At 47.0% G+C, this 16,884-nt stretch overlaps 1 protein-coding gene across 5 annotated transcripts in view; it reads right to left on the bottom strand.

The window, feature by feature from the left end:
* Positions 1-366: 366 nt before the first annotated feature.
* LOC122619618 (band 4.1-like protein 4A) overlaps positions 367-16,884 on the bottom strand; it is a 58,523-nt gene continuing 42,005 nt past the window's right edge. Inside the window, exons 9-18 of one of the 5 annotated variants that reach the window (XM_043796653.1) lie at positions 15,292-15,552; positions 13,361-13,816; positions 12,463-12,861; positions 12,081-12,365; positions 11,818-11,955; positions 11,612-11,758; positions 10,243-11,521; positions 4,757-5,424; positions 1,973-1,981; positions 1,740-1,918 (exon numbers count right to left, since the gene is read on the bottom strand). In XM_043796653.1, the coding sequence (XP_043652588.1) occupies positions 1,882-1,918; positions 1,973-1,981; positions 4,757-5,424; positions 10,243-11,521; positions 11,612-11,758; positions 11,818-11,955; positions 12,081-12,365; positions 12,463-12,861; positions 13,361-13,816; positions 15,292-15,552 (3,679 nt within the window). In that variant the 3' untranslated portion in view covers positions 1,740-1,881. Of the gene's footprint in view, positions 5,425-10,242; positions 11,522-11,611; positions 11,759-11,817; positions 11,956-12,080; positions 12,366-12,462; positions 12,862-13,360; positions 13,817-15,291; positions 15,553-16,884 lie in introns of all 5 variants that reach the window. The other 4 variants (XM_043796655.1, XM_043796654.1, XM_043796656.1 and 1 more) reach the window with 4 other exon arrangements.

Raw genomic sequence — 16,884 nt, 5'->3', positions numbered from 1 at the left:
CCTTTCTTTGTGCCGCGTAAGTTGGCTAATTTCGCAGGACCCTTTGCATTGTTGTCCACGACTCGACTTTCGACTTGAAAGTTTCGCTGGCGCCTTTGTCTGCTGGCATCTTATCGCTTGGCTTTGGCCAACTCCTTGTCTTGGCCCTCCTTGTCTTGGCCTTCCAACGTCCTGTCCACTCGCTTATCAAAGGACCCAGCTTTTACTGTTTCCTCACAGTTGAAGTGGCCCGAGGGTGGATTTTGTATATAGCCCCAGATAGCACAGATAGCGCAGATGACTGCCCCCGGAAAACGAATAAAAACGTGAATGCCTTGTGAATGTTTGTATAAAATGTCGCTTGCAGTTTATTTTTCACTTGTAATTTTATTGTATATATTGGATATACATATATATGTATATAGTATCTATAAAAGTGACACACTCATGGTAAAATCTTGTTAGAGACATTTAATCGTATATATTTATGTTTCCTTTTTCGTTTGCAGTTTACACCCAGTATGCAGTATGCAGTAGATTGTAAAAGTGTTTAATCGATAATGTTTCATATGCATTCCGTATCCGTATTCGTTCCTAATCGCTAGCTCTAGTTTGACCACACAAATTGTTGAGTAATATTTGTTAACAGAGGGATATTTACATTTACATTTACACAATTCACGAGTCACAGAGGTCAAAGAGGTCGACCAGCGGACGGACAGACTTAAATTAGTTGCAAATGATTAAACTAAGCTAAATGGGGCTTAACGTATGTATATGGTCGAAAGTGTTCGCTTACGTAAATATTATTGAAATTGTTGGACGTTGTTGGCATAAGTAAGTAAGTAAGTAAGTAGTTGGGGCTACACTAGAGTGTCCTTCTACGAATGTATTCTATTTAAATTACATACACATTTAGGCTTCTACATTTATTTGGCTTTTCTCGTTGCTGCCGCTGCTGTCGCTGCAGTAAAATTAAATTTTACATAATCTTGTGTGTGCTCTTGTGTAAGAGGCATTATTTAAATGCGTATCAAATTGGTTCTTAGTAGTTAATAAAAACGTATATTTAATTTACTTCCAGGCGCACGCAAACACACACACACACACACACACAGATTCCGCCAGATACGGAGCACAACAATAAAATTTTATATTTATCGCCAACGATTTCCGCCAGAAGTCCTTTCCTACTGTGCTTGTGTGTGTGCCAGTGTGTGTGTCTGCGTGGATCTGTTTGTGCTGCCTACTTTTGGGGGCCCGGCTAAGTTTTGCGCGCTGTCTGGCTTGTGCGCATATTTTAATAAATTTGATGCCGCTGAAATGTGCGCCGCTTATCATTAACGCACAATTTATTTTTGCTTTTATGCTACTGGCTGCTTTCAGGCCCCCGATTGCTGTTGTTTATCTGTGAGATACATTTGCTTTTTTGGCTTTTTGATTATTCGCGTCTTAAGATTACTGGGTCTGCTCTTCTGCAAACTTCTTCGATGACGTTTCCCTGTCCCAACTTGGGCACGAGTATATACATACAGCATTATCTATTTACATGTCGGCATAATGTGCATTTAATTTGCAAACGCAACGTGCTGGTGAAAAGTTTTGGCCCAACTTCAGCCCCAGCGGCTTTTAAATGTTGTTTATTGTTGCCTCTGCTTTCCTGCTTTGTTGATGTTGAACCCGCACATGTAGTTTCCATTTAACTTTCCACTTACACGTCGTGCGTGTTTATTCTTTCCTACAGCCAAGCCTGCTGCTGCTCGTAGAGTTGCTGCTGCTGGGATTGCTGCTGCTGCTGATGCTGCTGCAGTTGCTGATGCTGCTGCAGTTGCTGATGCTGCTGCTGCTGTTGCTGCAACCAAAGTTTGCAGAATGCAGTGGGCGGCGGATTCGAGGAGCAGTTTACTCCTGCTGCAGGGGCATGGTCGGCGGGCTTTGGCTATTGCAAATTAAATTTAGCTAATTCTCACAACTCTGTGCTCATTTCGCTTACAATTGCGCTCTGCCGTTTGCATTGTAGTTTTGTAGTAGTTGCATTTGCATGGCATGGAAACAAAAGTGGGGGCGAAAAGAGGGTTGCGGGGGAGGGAAGAGAGAGAGAAAATATTTGCACATGTTAGAAAAAGTTTTCTTGTTGATTCGATTTTCTCATTTAAGTTCTCTAGTGCTCGGTAATGTAAGTGTAAGTGTAAGTGTAGGTGTAAGTGTATGCTTATGTGTAAGTGCGCATGGGTATGTGGTTGTGAGTATAGCTGGTTAGTTTGTTCTAGCGACTACGGTGCGTATGCGTTATGGTGCTCTTCAATGCGAAGTAAATGTACAGAAAATATAGTTCAAGTGCCGCCACGCAGTTTATGGGCGCAGTAAATTCAGTTTTATCGCCGCAACTGCCACAAATTGAATACTTTTTATCATTTCAGTTGGCGCCGCACCACAAATAATTACTTAATTTAATCATAAACCAAAAAGAAATCCTGTAAAAGAAAAAAAACCCTCTCTCTCTCCACATTATGTGTGGAAATGGGGTGAGTTTTTATATAGCCATTCATAAGCTTATCTCTCCGCCCTCCGGCAAAAATGTGCGTCAAATTTACGATTGCCACTCGGGCACTTTCCACATTTTCAGCACTTTCCTTGCGCCACCGCCACCGCCGTAGCTTTCATTTTCGTTTTCTATTTTCTTGCTGTGACAAAAATGCGTAAAGTTTCCCCGAGTCCCTTTGTTGCCGGTGGCGTGTGGCCTAGCTACAAGTCGCGATGGGCTCCAAATGGCCAAATTCCAGGGGCCAAGGGGTTGGGAGCACTGGGGGTCTAATCTAAAACAAGAACTGTCGTTGTACCAAGGTCGAACACGCAGACCCTTTGTGGCAATACCCTTTCGAAGTGGGGGCTGTGTGGTGCAACAAAAGCTGCACGTTGATATTAAAGTGTTGCAAGAATGAGTTAGTTTCTTTTATTTTTAAAAGAAGGTAATTTTAAGCTTACTGTTTCAACATGTATATCCAACAAAGGATATGATATTCATTGTATTAGGCCACTCCATTCATATTTGATTTGCAACAACTTGCAACGAAATACTTTCCAAATATTTATCTTAATCAAATAAAGAGTAACCCGAGGTCCTCTAAGCCCCGCGGGCCAACCATTTTCCCTTTCAACTGTTTGCTATGCCTTTTTGTGCTGCTACAAAATGTTGTTTATTTGGCTCCAAAGTATTTCTACGATATGAAATGTTTGCCTAGCCTGGTTGTTTTTTTCTGTTTTTTTCTGTTGTTTTTATTCTTTTTTACTGGCTGCTCCTGTTGTTGGCAACATTGCGCCTTTTTGCTTTCATCGCTTATTTTTTTGTGGGTTTATTTTTGTTTTGTGGCCTGTTGTTTTGCTGAAATTTGTATTTATGTGCGGGTCGGAGTCACAGCAACATTGGCATCGGGCCATCGAGCCGGCAGAAATATCATTTTCCCGGCTACACATACATACATACATACATATACTTTAATGTGTGACTGTGGCTGTGTTTTGTGTCCTATCATATTTTCATGTGCGAGGGACTTTTGTCTTCGTGTGCTGAAAATTATGTATATTTTTAGCACTTTCGCTTGTTTTGTTTTCGCTTATCGAGTTTGAAGGTCATTTACTTGCAATTCCCAGCTCGAAATAAATGTCCCGGGCTTTCACATCCCACATCAACACATCCACACATCCACACGGATATGCGAATGCTGGCTGTTTGGTTGGCTGGGTAGTTAATTTGTTGTGAAATTGTCGTTTTGTTGCCTCAATGGCTGCGTGCAATGCGGCGTATGAGTAATATTTCTGCGTTTGCCATAGCATACTTTCCAGGGTGGCCGTTAATGAGGGCCCGAAATTGAAATTGACATGTTTAAAGTCAATTTGGCCCGAGTTGGGCTCGTAAACAAAACAGCAGATTCCACCCCAATGACATTAACCTATTCATTTGTAAAGAGGCTGTCGAATTTCCTAGCTTACATAAATATTTGTGCCTTTCTGCCAGGCGGAAAAATGTCGAGGCACAGAAAGGAGGGGCAGTCAAATCAAATGTAAATCCAGAACGAAAGCAAGGAGCGCAGGCAAGTGAAATTGAAATGAAAATGAATGTTTCAATGTTTCAGTGTTTGCCTGCGAGGCTTTGCCATTGTCCTGGCCCCCAAGTCGATTGTTATCTTGGCCCAAAGGCAATTGAAAATTGGCAGCTGGGAGGTCCCGACATTTCCGGCATTTTCGCGTTGCGTGGGCCTAACGGGCACATTAATACATAATTTATAATGTTTTTGTTGCGTTTCCTTTTGTTTTCGCACGCTTAAAGGAGATGTCGTGTATCTGGTTTTTTTGGGGTTGCGATCTTTTAAATTTGCCGCGCTGTTCAATAAAGTTTAATGCTCAACACGGGGACAGGAGAAAGGAGAAAGGAGAGAAAAAACCGGGGTAACAAGAACAGAACAAAGGGCTTTCAACTCATTATGTTTGTCAACATCTCAAAGGAAGAACTTCAATGCAATGCGTAACAATAGCAGATAGACACAATAACTCTGATAACTCTCAACCAGCTGGGTAGCAAAAAAACTGCATACATTTCCATCTAAAGGTGAAGTCACTTCTGTTGTTTCTCTGTTTTGGCATGCAGGTCAGAGGTCAGCGGTATTACTTCTTGTTAGCTACGGAAATCAGGAAATGGTTGTACCTACTCAACAAACAAAGAACAACGGCAACCGAAAACGCAAAACAAAAACGAAAACGAACTGAAAATAAAACTTACCGTCGACTACTTTGGATAATTGGCGAAAGGATTATCTCTAAGCTGGAGGAAATGTTTTGATTTTGATTTTGTTGCACTTGGTTGGCAGCTGATGTTGCTGCCGCTGCTGCTGCTGCTGCACCTGCAACCAAAGTTGCTGCTGTGATATTGTTGGTGGAGTTGGGTGGGGGATTCGCATTCGCATTCGCTTGGCTACTGGAGTGACTATTGGTGGTGTGGCTACTCGGATTCGTGTTCAGATGCAGATTCAGATTCGGGTTCAGATTCGCATTCGCATTTGCATGTGCATTCAATGTGGGACAATTTAACGTTTGGCTGCCGCTGGTAATTGGCCCAAGCTGCTTGGCCTGCAGCTGCTGACCACTGTAGACATTCGCATTCGCATTGCAATTATCGAAATTAATATTGCTCGATGGATTGGATTGACGAGTGCTGTTGTTGTTGTTGGCAATGCAGTTGCTGCTGCTGTTGTTATTGTTATTGGAGCTATTGTGACTGCCCGTGGGGGACATCAAAGGAGCATCGGCATCAAACATGTCCTCCGCCTCGGCGGCCTCGTCGTCTTCGGTATCTTCGGTCTCGTCGTTGGTGGTCTGCGCCTCCATCTGCAGCGCCTCCAGGACAATCATGGCCTCGTCCTCCTCGCTGCAGGAGTGCGAGGAGTGCGTCTGGTTTCGGGGATCGCAAATCGAATCCAATTCGGGGGTGTGGTTTTTGGGTGGTGGTTTGTAGTAGTAGTACGGACGGGGGTGGTTGAAAAGGTTGAGGTTGAAAATACAAACAAGGTTTAGCTTTCTTGCAGGGCTCTAATCACGCTCTATTGTTCAGTAGTTTTAGGGACACAGGGCATGCAGCTTACACATCTACATGCGAGTATAGTTGTTTATCACAATATTAGGCTTGCTAATTTATCATAATAATACATTAACATAATGCACAGGCAAAACACAAACACATGCTGTTTATCGACAATTTCTAGAAAGGTACACAATATTTCAATTACAAAAATATTGACAAAATCAACCCAATGTATGCTGCTGCTGTAGTATTTTAATTAATTTACAAACAGCAGCGAGTAAATACCCATGCCCCGGCTTATGAATTTATCATTTGCAGCGCGGCTCCTGCGCAATTTTAATTACACGCAAAATACTCGATACTCGAATAACAAGGGCCCCAATCAACAATGCCAAATGCTAAATGCCAAATGCCACAGTCGCTGGCAATGGCAATGGCAACTGAAGCCCCGGCGGCCAAACAGCTGACCATTCGAATCAAACCGCGTGCACAGGTGGCCAGCAAAAGGCAGCAAAGGCACCTGGGGAATTGGGCTGGGGACTGGGAATTGGAAATACTGGGAGTTGGGAACTGGGAACTGGGAGTTGGGAGCTGGTTTCAGGTGAACTCCGGGGGAATTGCTGCTCCTAACCCATTCGAAATGCGGCACACGCCCTGCGGTTCTCCGTTGATTGCACAGCGGATAGCGATTCCTTCGTTGCGTTGAGTGGAGTCCTTGCTGATCCAGAGGTTAGTTAACGTGCTTTAATGGCACTCTCTTTGGCAAAAGTCTTTAATTCTTGTTTTTCTATCACTACAACTTCTATTCACAACGTTTAAGTGCGTTCTTAGCTGGCTAAAGCCTCGAGCCTGGCAGTTATAAATATAGCTAAATAAAGAAGCACTTTTCGATTTGCATTTCAGCCAGGTATTAAGCCATTCAGGTGGCAGACATGTGCGGTAACTAATCGCATTGAATGCGACTTGGCTCTGTCTCTGTCTGTGTCTTTGGCTCTGGCTCAATACACTTAAAAGCTCATTCAATTTGGCCCAAGACACGTTCGCTGGCAGCCCATTTGATGCCTTTATGATGGCGAGTTCTTTGCCAAAAGTCAACATATAAGCGCACAAGGCAGGGAAAAGGGGGAAAAGCAGGGGAAATGGGGGAAATGAGGGAAATGGCTGCCGGCCAGTGAGATTCATTTGTAAATGAAATCAGAAAGGTGTACAAACACAAGCACACTCGAATGGTTCAGGGGTCTAAGTATAAGTATGAGTTTGAGTATGAGTATGAGTTTGAGTATGAGTGCGAGTTCCTGAGTATCCTTTACTCACTTAAGCTTTCGGCCTTTGTGTGCTGGCGGCTTATGCTTTTTGTAGCCAAACAGCTACACAAGTTTGCCGGAGAACACAAGTTTGTTTTGTATAGTATAGCACACAAAGTTTGTTTGATTTTCTATTAATTAAAATTGCATTCAACTTGAAAATCGTATTTGTTGCCGCCGGAGGGAAGTTTATCTGCTAGGCCTCGCCCACTTCCATTCAATAATGAACTTTGAATTGTAGCCTAATGGAAACACGTACAAGATTGCATAAACAAACTTGAAGAGCGTCGGCCAAAGCCGAGGAATTTAATTAATTTTCCTCCCCTCGCTTGGGGGTGTGTGTGTATGTGTGTCTTAATTGGGCAAACACGCCCATGGCCAACAAGCACACACACACACACACTCAGACACACACGCTAATGCATCAAATTGTCTGGCATAAATGTGGCCCAGTGTCAAACGCCCCGTTCATTAACACGCGGCTCCGAGAAAAACGGAGCGCCGAGGAGGCGTCCAATGTCAGGGACGAATCGGGTGGGTCACCAAGGATGGGTCACCAAGGATGGGTCACCGAGGATGGGTCACCACCTCGTCTGGCAACTGTCGCCATCGCAGATAATTGCCATCCGCCGAGCGCCACGATCTATTTTTTCCACTCCGCCAGCAGTTATGCAGCCCTTTTCTCTTTCCGCGAATGCATAAAACATTTTGAATAAAAATGCATTTAAATATGCCATATGCCGCCCGCAGGACGAAGGACAAAGGGCGTTTAGAGGGGAAGGGAGGGGAGGGACTTGCATCTAGTATTTTCAATTGCCTACATGATGAATAATTAAATCATTCACGGTGTGCTGCATAAAAAAATGGAGTGTTTGTTTAAAGTTTCCCTTTGTTTCTCACTTTGTACATTTTCCGCACTATTTGACATGGAAAAATGTTTTCTGCCAATAAATCAATTGGCAATTTCATATTTTTATTTTCATGGCCCTTTTTCATTTGCCATTTTTTGTTCAAAGTTATGGATGAAATGCATTTCTGCTGCGCTCATTGTTTACGCTGGGCATTGTTTTCTAAATTTAAAAAGTTATACTGTTGACCAAGGCTGTCATAACATTATTTGCCATTTAACCTTTACTTTTTAATGAACTTCAAAAAAAGTGCTGAAAATTAAATAGCAAGTTGAACAAATACGCAAACTGTTTACTTAAATTAAAATGCACATTCCAGTTCCCGAACAACTCAATCAATTTGTGACCATTTCCCCTCAAACAAAAGGCGCCTCCATCGATAAGCAATCGCTTTAAGGCCCATAAGTTTGTTGCCGTATTGTTTGCCAATTGTGTTAATCTGGCATTTGTTAGGATTTGGCCAAGTGTGGCCGGCTCCTGGGGGCCACTAAAGCGAAAACAGTCCGGACAATAGATATAATAACAACTGCAGGCGTTTCACCAGCGACAAAACCATCATTCGATGTGTTCTTCGTGCTCATCGCCGACGGCAGAAACTGCTAGCCCTTGAAACAACACACAGCAAATGGCAGGGACAACGGCAATCGAAACTTTTGCCACATTAAATCAGTAAATTTATTGACTTAACTGCTTTTTGGGGCGAGCACACCAGCCCGGCCACGCCTACCCATTTCCCCGCCCGCCCCTTTTGGGGGTTGTCAGCATTGGCGTTTGTCTCCTGGCCGCTGGCTGCTTTCTGCTTTCTGCTCTCTGCGTACTTGCCACTTTGGCCTGGCCAAGATGGTGTCCCTAGTCCCATATCCAAATGCACTCAGAAAAACGGGCAATACTCAAAGAGGTTATAATATTGAATTGCATTACGACTTATGCTGTACTTGTATCTTAGAGCAGATATAAGTGTATTGGAATACCTCTGCTTAATACTAAACTAGTTTGCTCTCAGTTTTTCAAGGGGATACGTTATTTTTGCGAGTGTAACTTCGCCTGCCGCAGGATCCCGTGCTTGGCATATTCCTTTGGCTGCCTTTGCCCCTTGCTGCGCCGTCATAATTTTTGATTTGCTTGTTTTATTTGATGTCGTTGCTTTGGCTGCCATTTCAGGCGTAGTCGTCGTTCTTGGCCGCTCCGCACTAAGCTGCTTCCCAGCTTAGGAAAAACAATTTTGCAAAATTTATTTTATCGCAAAATTATGCCAAACATTTCGAAAATGTTTCTATGTACTCCCCGCTTGTTGTTTCTTGGGAAATGCCGCTTTGGGAAATGCGAACACATGTGTGTGTGTGAGTGTGTATCTTGGATCTGGATCTGGTGGCAGGATATACACACATGCGTGTGACCCGGTGGAGAGCTTGGAAGCTGGCCCAGAATTTCAGAATTTATTTTAGAATGGTAAGTATTTCTGCTTTCGTGCCATCAACTTTGGCTGAAATTATTTGCTCGGGCAGCAGAACAGAGAGAGAGAGAGAGGCAGAAGCTAAGGAGGAAGGACTGGAGGTCCTGTCGGTCCTGTTATATAAACTTGGATAATGTAGCGCAAATAGTTGCTTATTATTTATTCTCTTTTATTGCCCCCCCTGCCCCACCCCGCTGGCCGAAACCTTTGTCTTTACTGGCGCTTTATGGCCTTTTATTTTTCGGGCAATTTATTTGCGCTCCAGCAGAAATTAGTTGGAATATTTCAATTGTTAATTAGGCATGCGTGAAATTGGGCAAAGTTCTGCGTGGCATTCTTCTGAGTTAGGAATATATATGGGCATATGTCTGGCCAAGATTCGCCAAACTATTCCACTGAAACCCGAGTGCTGAAGAGGATCCACTCCCAAGTGGCTCTCTTGGCTCACGCCTTAAATTTAAGTTAATTAAATTTCAGAACAACCCGCAGCTGAGATAGCGGCAAGTTTACGTTTCTGGCTTTCGATACGGCCAGGCACACACAGGTCCTTTGGGTGGGATGAGTGTGAGTGTGTGTGCGATAAGGATTCCTCATTTGGCGGAAATGAGGACAGCCCACCCACACTTACACACTCACACACACAATGGGTCTTACGAAATAATCAACATAAAAGCTTCAGTTACTTATTACACTTGTGCAAATACGAATACACACTACTACTCCATAGACTCTAGTAGTCTTTAGTCTTTAGAAATACAAACCGAATATATAAAGGAGGAGCAGGAGGAGGACGAGTATCATGCCATACAGACTAAGTACTTGGCTGGGGATGCGATAGTGCCAGTGAAATACGGATTCAATTAAGGCGCGGAACACAAACATGCAACACAATGGAGTGGCAAACGAAAGACAAGTTGCACAAACTGAAGAGGTGGAGGAGGGGCACATCAACAGCCACATCCACATGAACATCAACATCAACATTCAACATCGACATGCGACAGGTTTGCACTTCGTACTCACAGTTGACTGCTGCACCTCGGGCACAGATGGATTCTGGCCATGTTGCAGATACACTAATGGACCGCCCGTTTGCCGCGGCTGCTGGACAATGGGCGGCGACGTGGACGAGGACGTGGACGTGGAAGGAGCGACGGCAGCGACGGCGGCTCCTTTGTCGAACTGATAGTACATGACGTCGTTGGCGGGCGCCGTGCCGCCGTACAGCGGGGGAGGGGGCGGCGGCGGATCTGCGGTCTGCGACCCAGAAATGTGGTAAGCGGTGGTCTGTTGTTTGGGGGAGCCCACTGCTCCTGCCCCAGCTCCTGCCCCCGCTCCTGCTACTGCTCCTGTTCCTGCCCCAACTCCGGCCGGCATCTGCGGCATCTTGTAGTTGTAAATGTAGGGTCTCTCGTACTCCCCGCCGTGGATGTAGGACAAGAAGAGGTCGGACTTGGCTGGCTGCAGGCCAAAGCCTCCGCCGGCGGAGCCATGGCCACCCGATCTCTGACCCAAGGGACGATTGTAGCCCGCGCCCGCCACATTGCTGCTCGCATAGTGCAACGGATAGCAGCTGGCATTGGCCAACTGCGAGTTGCCGCCGCCCGTCAGCAGTTGCGTTTTGGTCAGACTCTGGCCGGAGAGCCGCCTGGTGGGCACCCCGATATCCGACTTGGCATCCCGACGCTTCACCTGCGCCACGTGCGTGGAGGGACCCTGGTAATAGTAGGGCGACGCCGGATTGCTGGGCCACTCCACGAAGCTGCGCTGCCGGCTGAAAGCACCACCACCACCACCTTGAGAACCTGGACCACCGACACCACCACCAGATGTTACCACATGGCCGGCCAGATTGCTAATGCTGCCCCCGCCACTCACCACGCCCTTGGAGCTCCTGGCCAGCGCATTGTTCAGACTGAACTTGTACTGGTTGTTCTCGAAGGTCGTGTAGTGGAGCAGGCGATTGGCCGGCGACTGTTGATTGGAGTTAGTAGCGCTGTTGGGGTTTTGGCCGGAGCTTTGGCCGGGAGTGGAACTCGAGCCCGGGTTGTGGACGGGCGCCAGTCCCGAGCAGCTCCCTGGGTTAGTGGACGATGGCGAGGAGGTGGCGTATTTGTAGGTGCTCTTCTGCTGCTGCCGCTGCTGCTGCGCGAACAGCGAGCGCTGTTGCTGCTGCTGGTTACTCACGGTCTGCTGCATCAGGTTGTTGTAGTTCCCGCCGGCACTGCCCCCCGACTTCCGGTGCGATCCGCTCGAGGCGCCCGAGGACTTGTTGGTGCCGTAGCGAGTGCTGTCGCTGGATCTGCAATGGCGTTACAAGGCGTTACATGGTAAATGAGCAAGCTGGTTAGTAAATAAGTAAAGTAAGTTAGTAAATATGCAATCATCTTACCTTTCCGATGAGTAGGCATAGTCCTGATCAGCTCCCAGTCCCGAGTCGGTGTGCTCGTGGGACACGCGCAGCGCCGAGTTCTCCAAAGGACTCAGATTGGAGCCCGTGGGCGAGATGAAGTCACCCATGCTCATGCTGGACATCATCCTGCAGTTGGGTAATCCACATACAGTTTCCAAATCTCCTCCAGCTGCTCCTCTACTCACCTAACTAGACCATTGTTGCGTTCACACTCCCTCGAGGATATGGTGCTGGCCGACCGGATGGATCCGTTCTTGGGCGCATGTCCTCCAGCTCCAGGACCTCCGTTGGCCTCGTGTGGGTGCGTGCTTTGATAGTAAAGTCTACAATTACGTACATGAGTTAAGCGTGAGCTGATAAATAATCAGACTGCCAACTAAAAATCGTTCCACTTTGAAGACTAACTCTTACCCATAAGTAACTTAGTGACTGACTAGTGAGTACTTACCCCCTGATGCGATCGACGCGGTTCCTGGCCTGACCCGCGTTCCCCGATCCACTGCCATTGGTGATGGTGTTGCCGGATCCCGTGCTCTTGGCGCCCACGCTGCTCTTGCTGTTGCTCTTGTGGATCTTCAGGTTCGAGTTGGACCTCTTCGAGGTGGTCTCCACCACCGTGTAGGGAATCTCCCGCAGCTGCTGCTCCGACATGCCCTCCGTGTCCACCAGGTCGAACTGCAGGTGCTTCGCCAGCTCACTGTTCCACATGCGGCTTCGCGATTCCGATGGGGATCTATTTTAATTTAGAAAAACATTTTAAATATTTTTATTAGTTGAGGGAAAATGTGTACATATTTAGATTTATCCCACTACTTTTTCCGTTTACTCACTTGTTCTTGCGATGCCTCCTGGACTTGTGGTGCGAGTGGGTGTCCGAGTGGCTGTCGTTGCTGTGGAGACTCCTGGCCACCATGCTGCTCTTGGAAACAGCCGCCTGCTGCACGGAACTCTGGCCCAGGCTGGCCTCCGCCTGGCGTCGTTGCACCTCCCTCCACTGCGACGTGGAGTCTATGAGCTCGGCACTTCCACTCCTCATCGAGGAGCTGCGATGGCCGGAGTAGCTGCGTCCTCGGGTGCTGTCGTGGTCGGATCCTCCGGCTGAGTCCCTTCGATGCCGGTTAGAACGACGATGCTTGCGATGATGCGAGCGTCCTGATCTTCCAGAGCGACCTGATCCTCTGGACAGCTCGCTTTCGTTATCGGAGGTGCGGCGATGACGGTGCTTATGCCTTAGATTAGAAATTTGCAAACTCAGAAGGTCAAAATACCAAAGTTGATACGCATAAGCATTGGGAAATTCTAATTCCCTTGCGAAATTCCGATTTTTGCAGATAAGATAAATGGACAAATTTAATCAGTACCAACTACTCAAACTACCGATGGCTAAGGATGTCCAAGTCGATAGGGTTTAAAATGGGTCTTAAAATGTCACATATACTGGGCTCTATCTCAACCTTTAAAAGTTAATTAAGTGTTGACGACCTTAATTCATCTAGTTTGATAAAATTCGCACGCGTCGCATTTATCTAAATTCATTCAAGATTCAAAACGGATGCCCTTTGAAAGTGGACTTGGTCGAACTAAGGTTTAAGATCTATGCAATAATCACAGTTGATGGGTTTGGTACCATTCTTAAAAATTAAAGCTCTTTCCTCCCTTAAAAATAGTTTGTAATCTCTAAAGTACTTTTATACTTAACCTTGTATGTTAACTTTTACGAAAACTTACTTGCGCGTGGACCTGGAGTCGTTGGAGGAGTGGCTCTCCACGGAACTGGAGCGGTATCTCTGCTGCTGGTGGGAGGCGGAGGAGGAGCTGGCCCGCTGCTGTCGGTGGTGGTGCGAGGACGAGGAGGTGGCCCCCGCCGTCGAGGACTGGTGGTGCGGATGGTGGCTGGTGCCGTGGCCGTGGCTGTGGTGGCTGTGATGGTGGTGCAGCCCGCCGCCCGCCGTACTCGCCGATCTCACGGATCGCGGACTCGACGGATTGTGGCCGAAGAGGGAGCGCTGCTGGGATCTGGGCCAGGGAGCACTCCGGGTGCTCCGCGGGGAGTCGGGCGTTTGCAGGTTGCCCCCGCTGTTGTTGTTGTAGCTGCTGGAGTTGTTGTTCTGCTGCTGGTGGCAAGGTCGGATGCCCAGGCTGGTGGGTATGCTGTAGGTGGAGCGATAGGGGCTGTCGTAGTTGCTGTGCATCGGCGGGGAGTGGAAGAGATTAAAGGCGGGGGATCAGTCATCGCGATCTCGCATTATTTTGCCATAAATTTAAATTGTTTAACATAAACGTTGATTAAAGTCCGCGGCATGGAAGGCCATTTAGGCTGTCCAGGCTGTCCAATTCGATCTGCGGAGGCAGGAGAGGAGGCTCCTCCAACCATGCCACCATGCCACCATGTAACCATGCCACGAGATCGACACAGACAAATAATGCGCGTGTGCAAAATTGAGTAATTGCCGCACTGGCAATCAGCGGGCAATCATTTTGTACTCTCAGGAGTCGTCGCTTCAGTCCAGTTCAGTTCCACTGAGGGGCACAGAAGATCCCAGAAGAACGTGCCCGGTGATTTATGCTCCCTGGGATGCAGCGATCTGTGATTTGTGATCTGGCATCTGGGTTCTGGGATCTGGGATCTGAATAGTGTGGTGTGGTGTGGTGTGGCGGGGATCGGCTGCCTGATTGGCCTGATGTTTGGGCTTCTCTTTGTTTGCAAATGATAAATGACGCTGGCTATTTGCTCATCCCAGGATGAGCTGCAGCACCCAGGCCCCAGGCATCCAGCCCCAGGAATCCAGCGATTACGATTGGCTTCTATTACCTTATTTAGAGCCTCACCTGAGCGTGTAATTTATGCACGGATGGTGGGCAAACACTTACACTGGACAGCTGGAAAGGCTGGCTGGTAATTGTCCAATTCAAGTGCTGCTTGGGATCGCTTTCGATTCGGGTCTCTACAATGGCATATACACTCCCCGACTATAAATCGCCTGGCATGACTCAATTTCGCTCGAAACTTCTATGATTTTTATTTGTCCATATAATTTGATGTGCACAACCATAAAACATTTAATAAATGCTGCGTCTAGACAATGTAACTGCCCTCGAAATGGCAACTAAATGGATTTCAAACACGAATTCGAAACAGAACCCACAGTGCCAGAGGGCACTTGAGCCAGGACAATGCCAAGGAGCTTCTATCCGTGTATCCTGTTTGTCCTGTCAAACGCAAACGCAGGCGGAAAAGGGGAATGATGAAGTGCTCCGGCTGCATTCGTATTCGCATTCGCATTCCTTTCAAATTGAACCCGGCGATTCCGAATGGCAATAGCCATGCCGAAAAATATATGTTTGAAAATTAAAAAGAGATCAAAGGCGAGTGCTGTGCTCGCCAACGAGCCACATGAGAGCTCTTCCGGCGCGCCAGCTCCCAAAAATGATTACTAAAAAGCAAAAAAGGACTTGGCGGCCAAAAAAAAAAGAACAGGACTTGGCCGGAAAAAAGGACAACTATGTACGTCAAAGGAAGCAGCTGCCGCACGTAAATGGGTAAAATACGGAGCGCGATGGGTAAATACACATGGGCGACTTGGGCGGACGGGTAAATCAAAACTTTTGTGCTCGGAATGAAAACAAATGATGGGCACACTCTGGACTTGGGTACTCACTTGGAGATGGTGCCCATGCCGGGCTGGGGCAGCGGCCTGTTGCCCATGTGGCTGCCGCCTCCTAATGTTCCCGCTCCACTTGCTCCGTTCCCATTTCCATTGCCAATGCCATGGCCATGGCCATTTCCATTGCTGTTGCTGTGGCTGTTAAAAAAGTCATCAATCACGCGGCGCGGCTGGCGCTTCGAGGGAGTGCGGGTGAAGGCGGGCGGCGATCGTCCGGCGGAGAGTGCATCCTTCTCCGTTTGCTTGTCCGGGCGACTTTGGGTGTGGTTCGGGGTTGGCAGACATGCGGTGGTGGTGGGCAACATAAAAGTAGGCATAAAGGCGTCCAAAAATATTAACAACCAAAATGGGAAAATGTGAAAAACAAAAAGGAAATGGGAAAAGAAAAGGAAACAGAAACAGAAACAGAAAAGGAAAGCGAGAGTACGGATCATAGAAGACGCTAATAATGAACAGTGAACCATAAAAAGGTTGTAAAGCTCACACAGCCAAATAAAAACTGCGAAACTTTCATTTGTTTCTCAAATTAAAAACGTTCTGTTCTTGGGGCAGTCATAAAATGAGCCGACGCCCCTGCCAAAAAATAAAAAAAACTTTGTTTTTGGCCACTAGAAATGCCCTGGCAGCCAAGTTAATAGTTTCACTGAGTTACTGCTGGCCACGTGAACTCCATTTCGAGTCCCGGAGCAAGAAAGTTTACCGCAGCAACTAAATGGTCAGCCGCAGTCACCGCAAATGTCCAGTCATAAACATGAAGGACCTGAAGCCCCAGAGTTCCCCTCCATTCCCTGGACTCCCTGGATTCCCTCGATTTCCTGCCACATTCGTCATGCACAATTGCCTGCATTTGGTGAGGCAGCAGCAGCAGCAGCAACAGCTTAGAGCCGCCTTTTCGCAGAAAGTCATTAGTGGGCTTTGCACTCGAGTTGCTTTTTGGCTGACTGCCCGAAGGCCTCCTAATCCCAATCCCCAGCCCCATCGCCATGCCCAGCTCCATCCGCAGTACCCCTGCAGATCCGACATTTTTATTGGACTTCCAATTAGTTGGCCATGCAGGCGATGGCGTAAACTTGATCTATGAACACTGGTCGGGCTGCACTGCATCTGGATGCTGCTTCTGTTTGGATTTGACTGGTTGACTGGGCCAGAGATGAGCTCTAATTGGTGCGGCGGGAAACTCGAGGAGCTGACATGCGAACTTGGTGCATTTTGGCGTTTTCAGGGGTCTTCTTTGAAACTGGAGTGGCCCTCTCATTTAGTGCCGACTTGATGGGCCTAAGTTTTGGATTCGTAAAGCAAAGAGTATCTCCAGTTCGGCCTATATGAAGTTAACATTGAATTTATTACAGATTTTAGTGCGTTACTTTTACAGTGGTAGTAAATTAAGGCATGTCTAATATGCCCGTACACATTTATAGGAAAATGAATCCTCGGAATGCCCCATCTAGCCATCCATCCTCTCAAGAACCAGCTCCACTTGAGCTGCCCCTTAATGAGCTAATCACATGAGGTGCACTTTGAGGCCGGGGATTGAACTCGAGTGTCTGGGCCATTGAAATTCGTTACGTCTTAATTGGCTGCGCTTTT

This window comes from Drosophila teissieri, chromosome 3R (assembly GCF_016746235.2).
Source record: "Drosophila teissieri strain GT53w chromosome 3R, Prin_Dtei_1.1, whole genome shotgun sequence".
NCBI classification, from domain to species: Eukaryota; Metazoa; Arthropoda; class Insecta; order Diptera; family Drosophilidae; genus Drosophila; species Drosophila teissieri.
The sequence above is the reverse complement of the archived record's forward strand: the minus strand, read 5'-3'. Positions and strand labels throughout refer to the sequence as shown.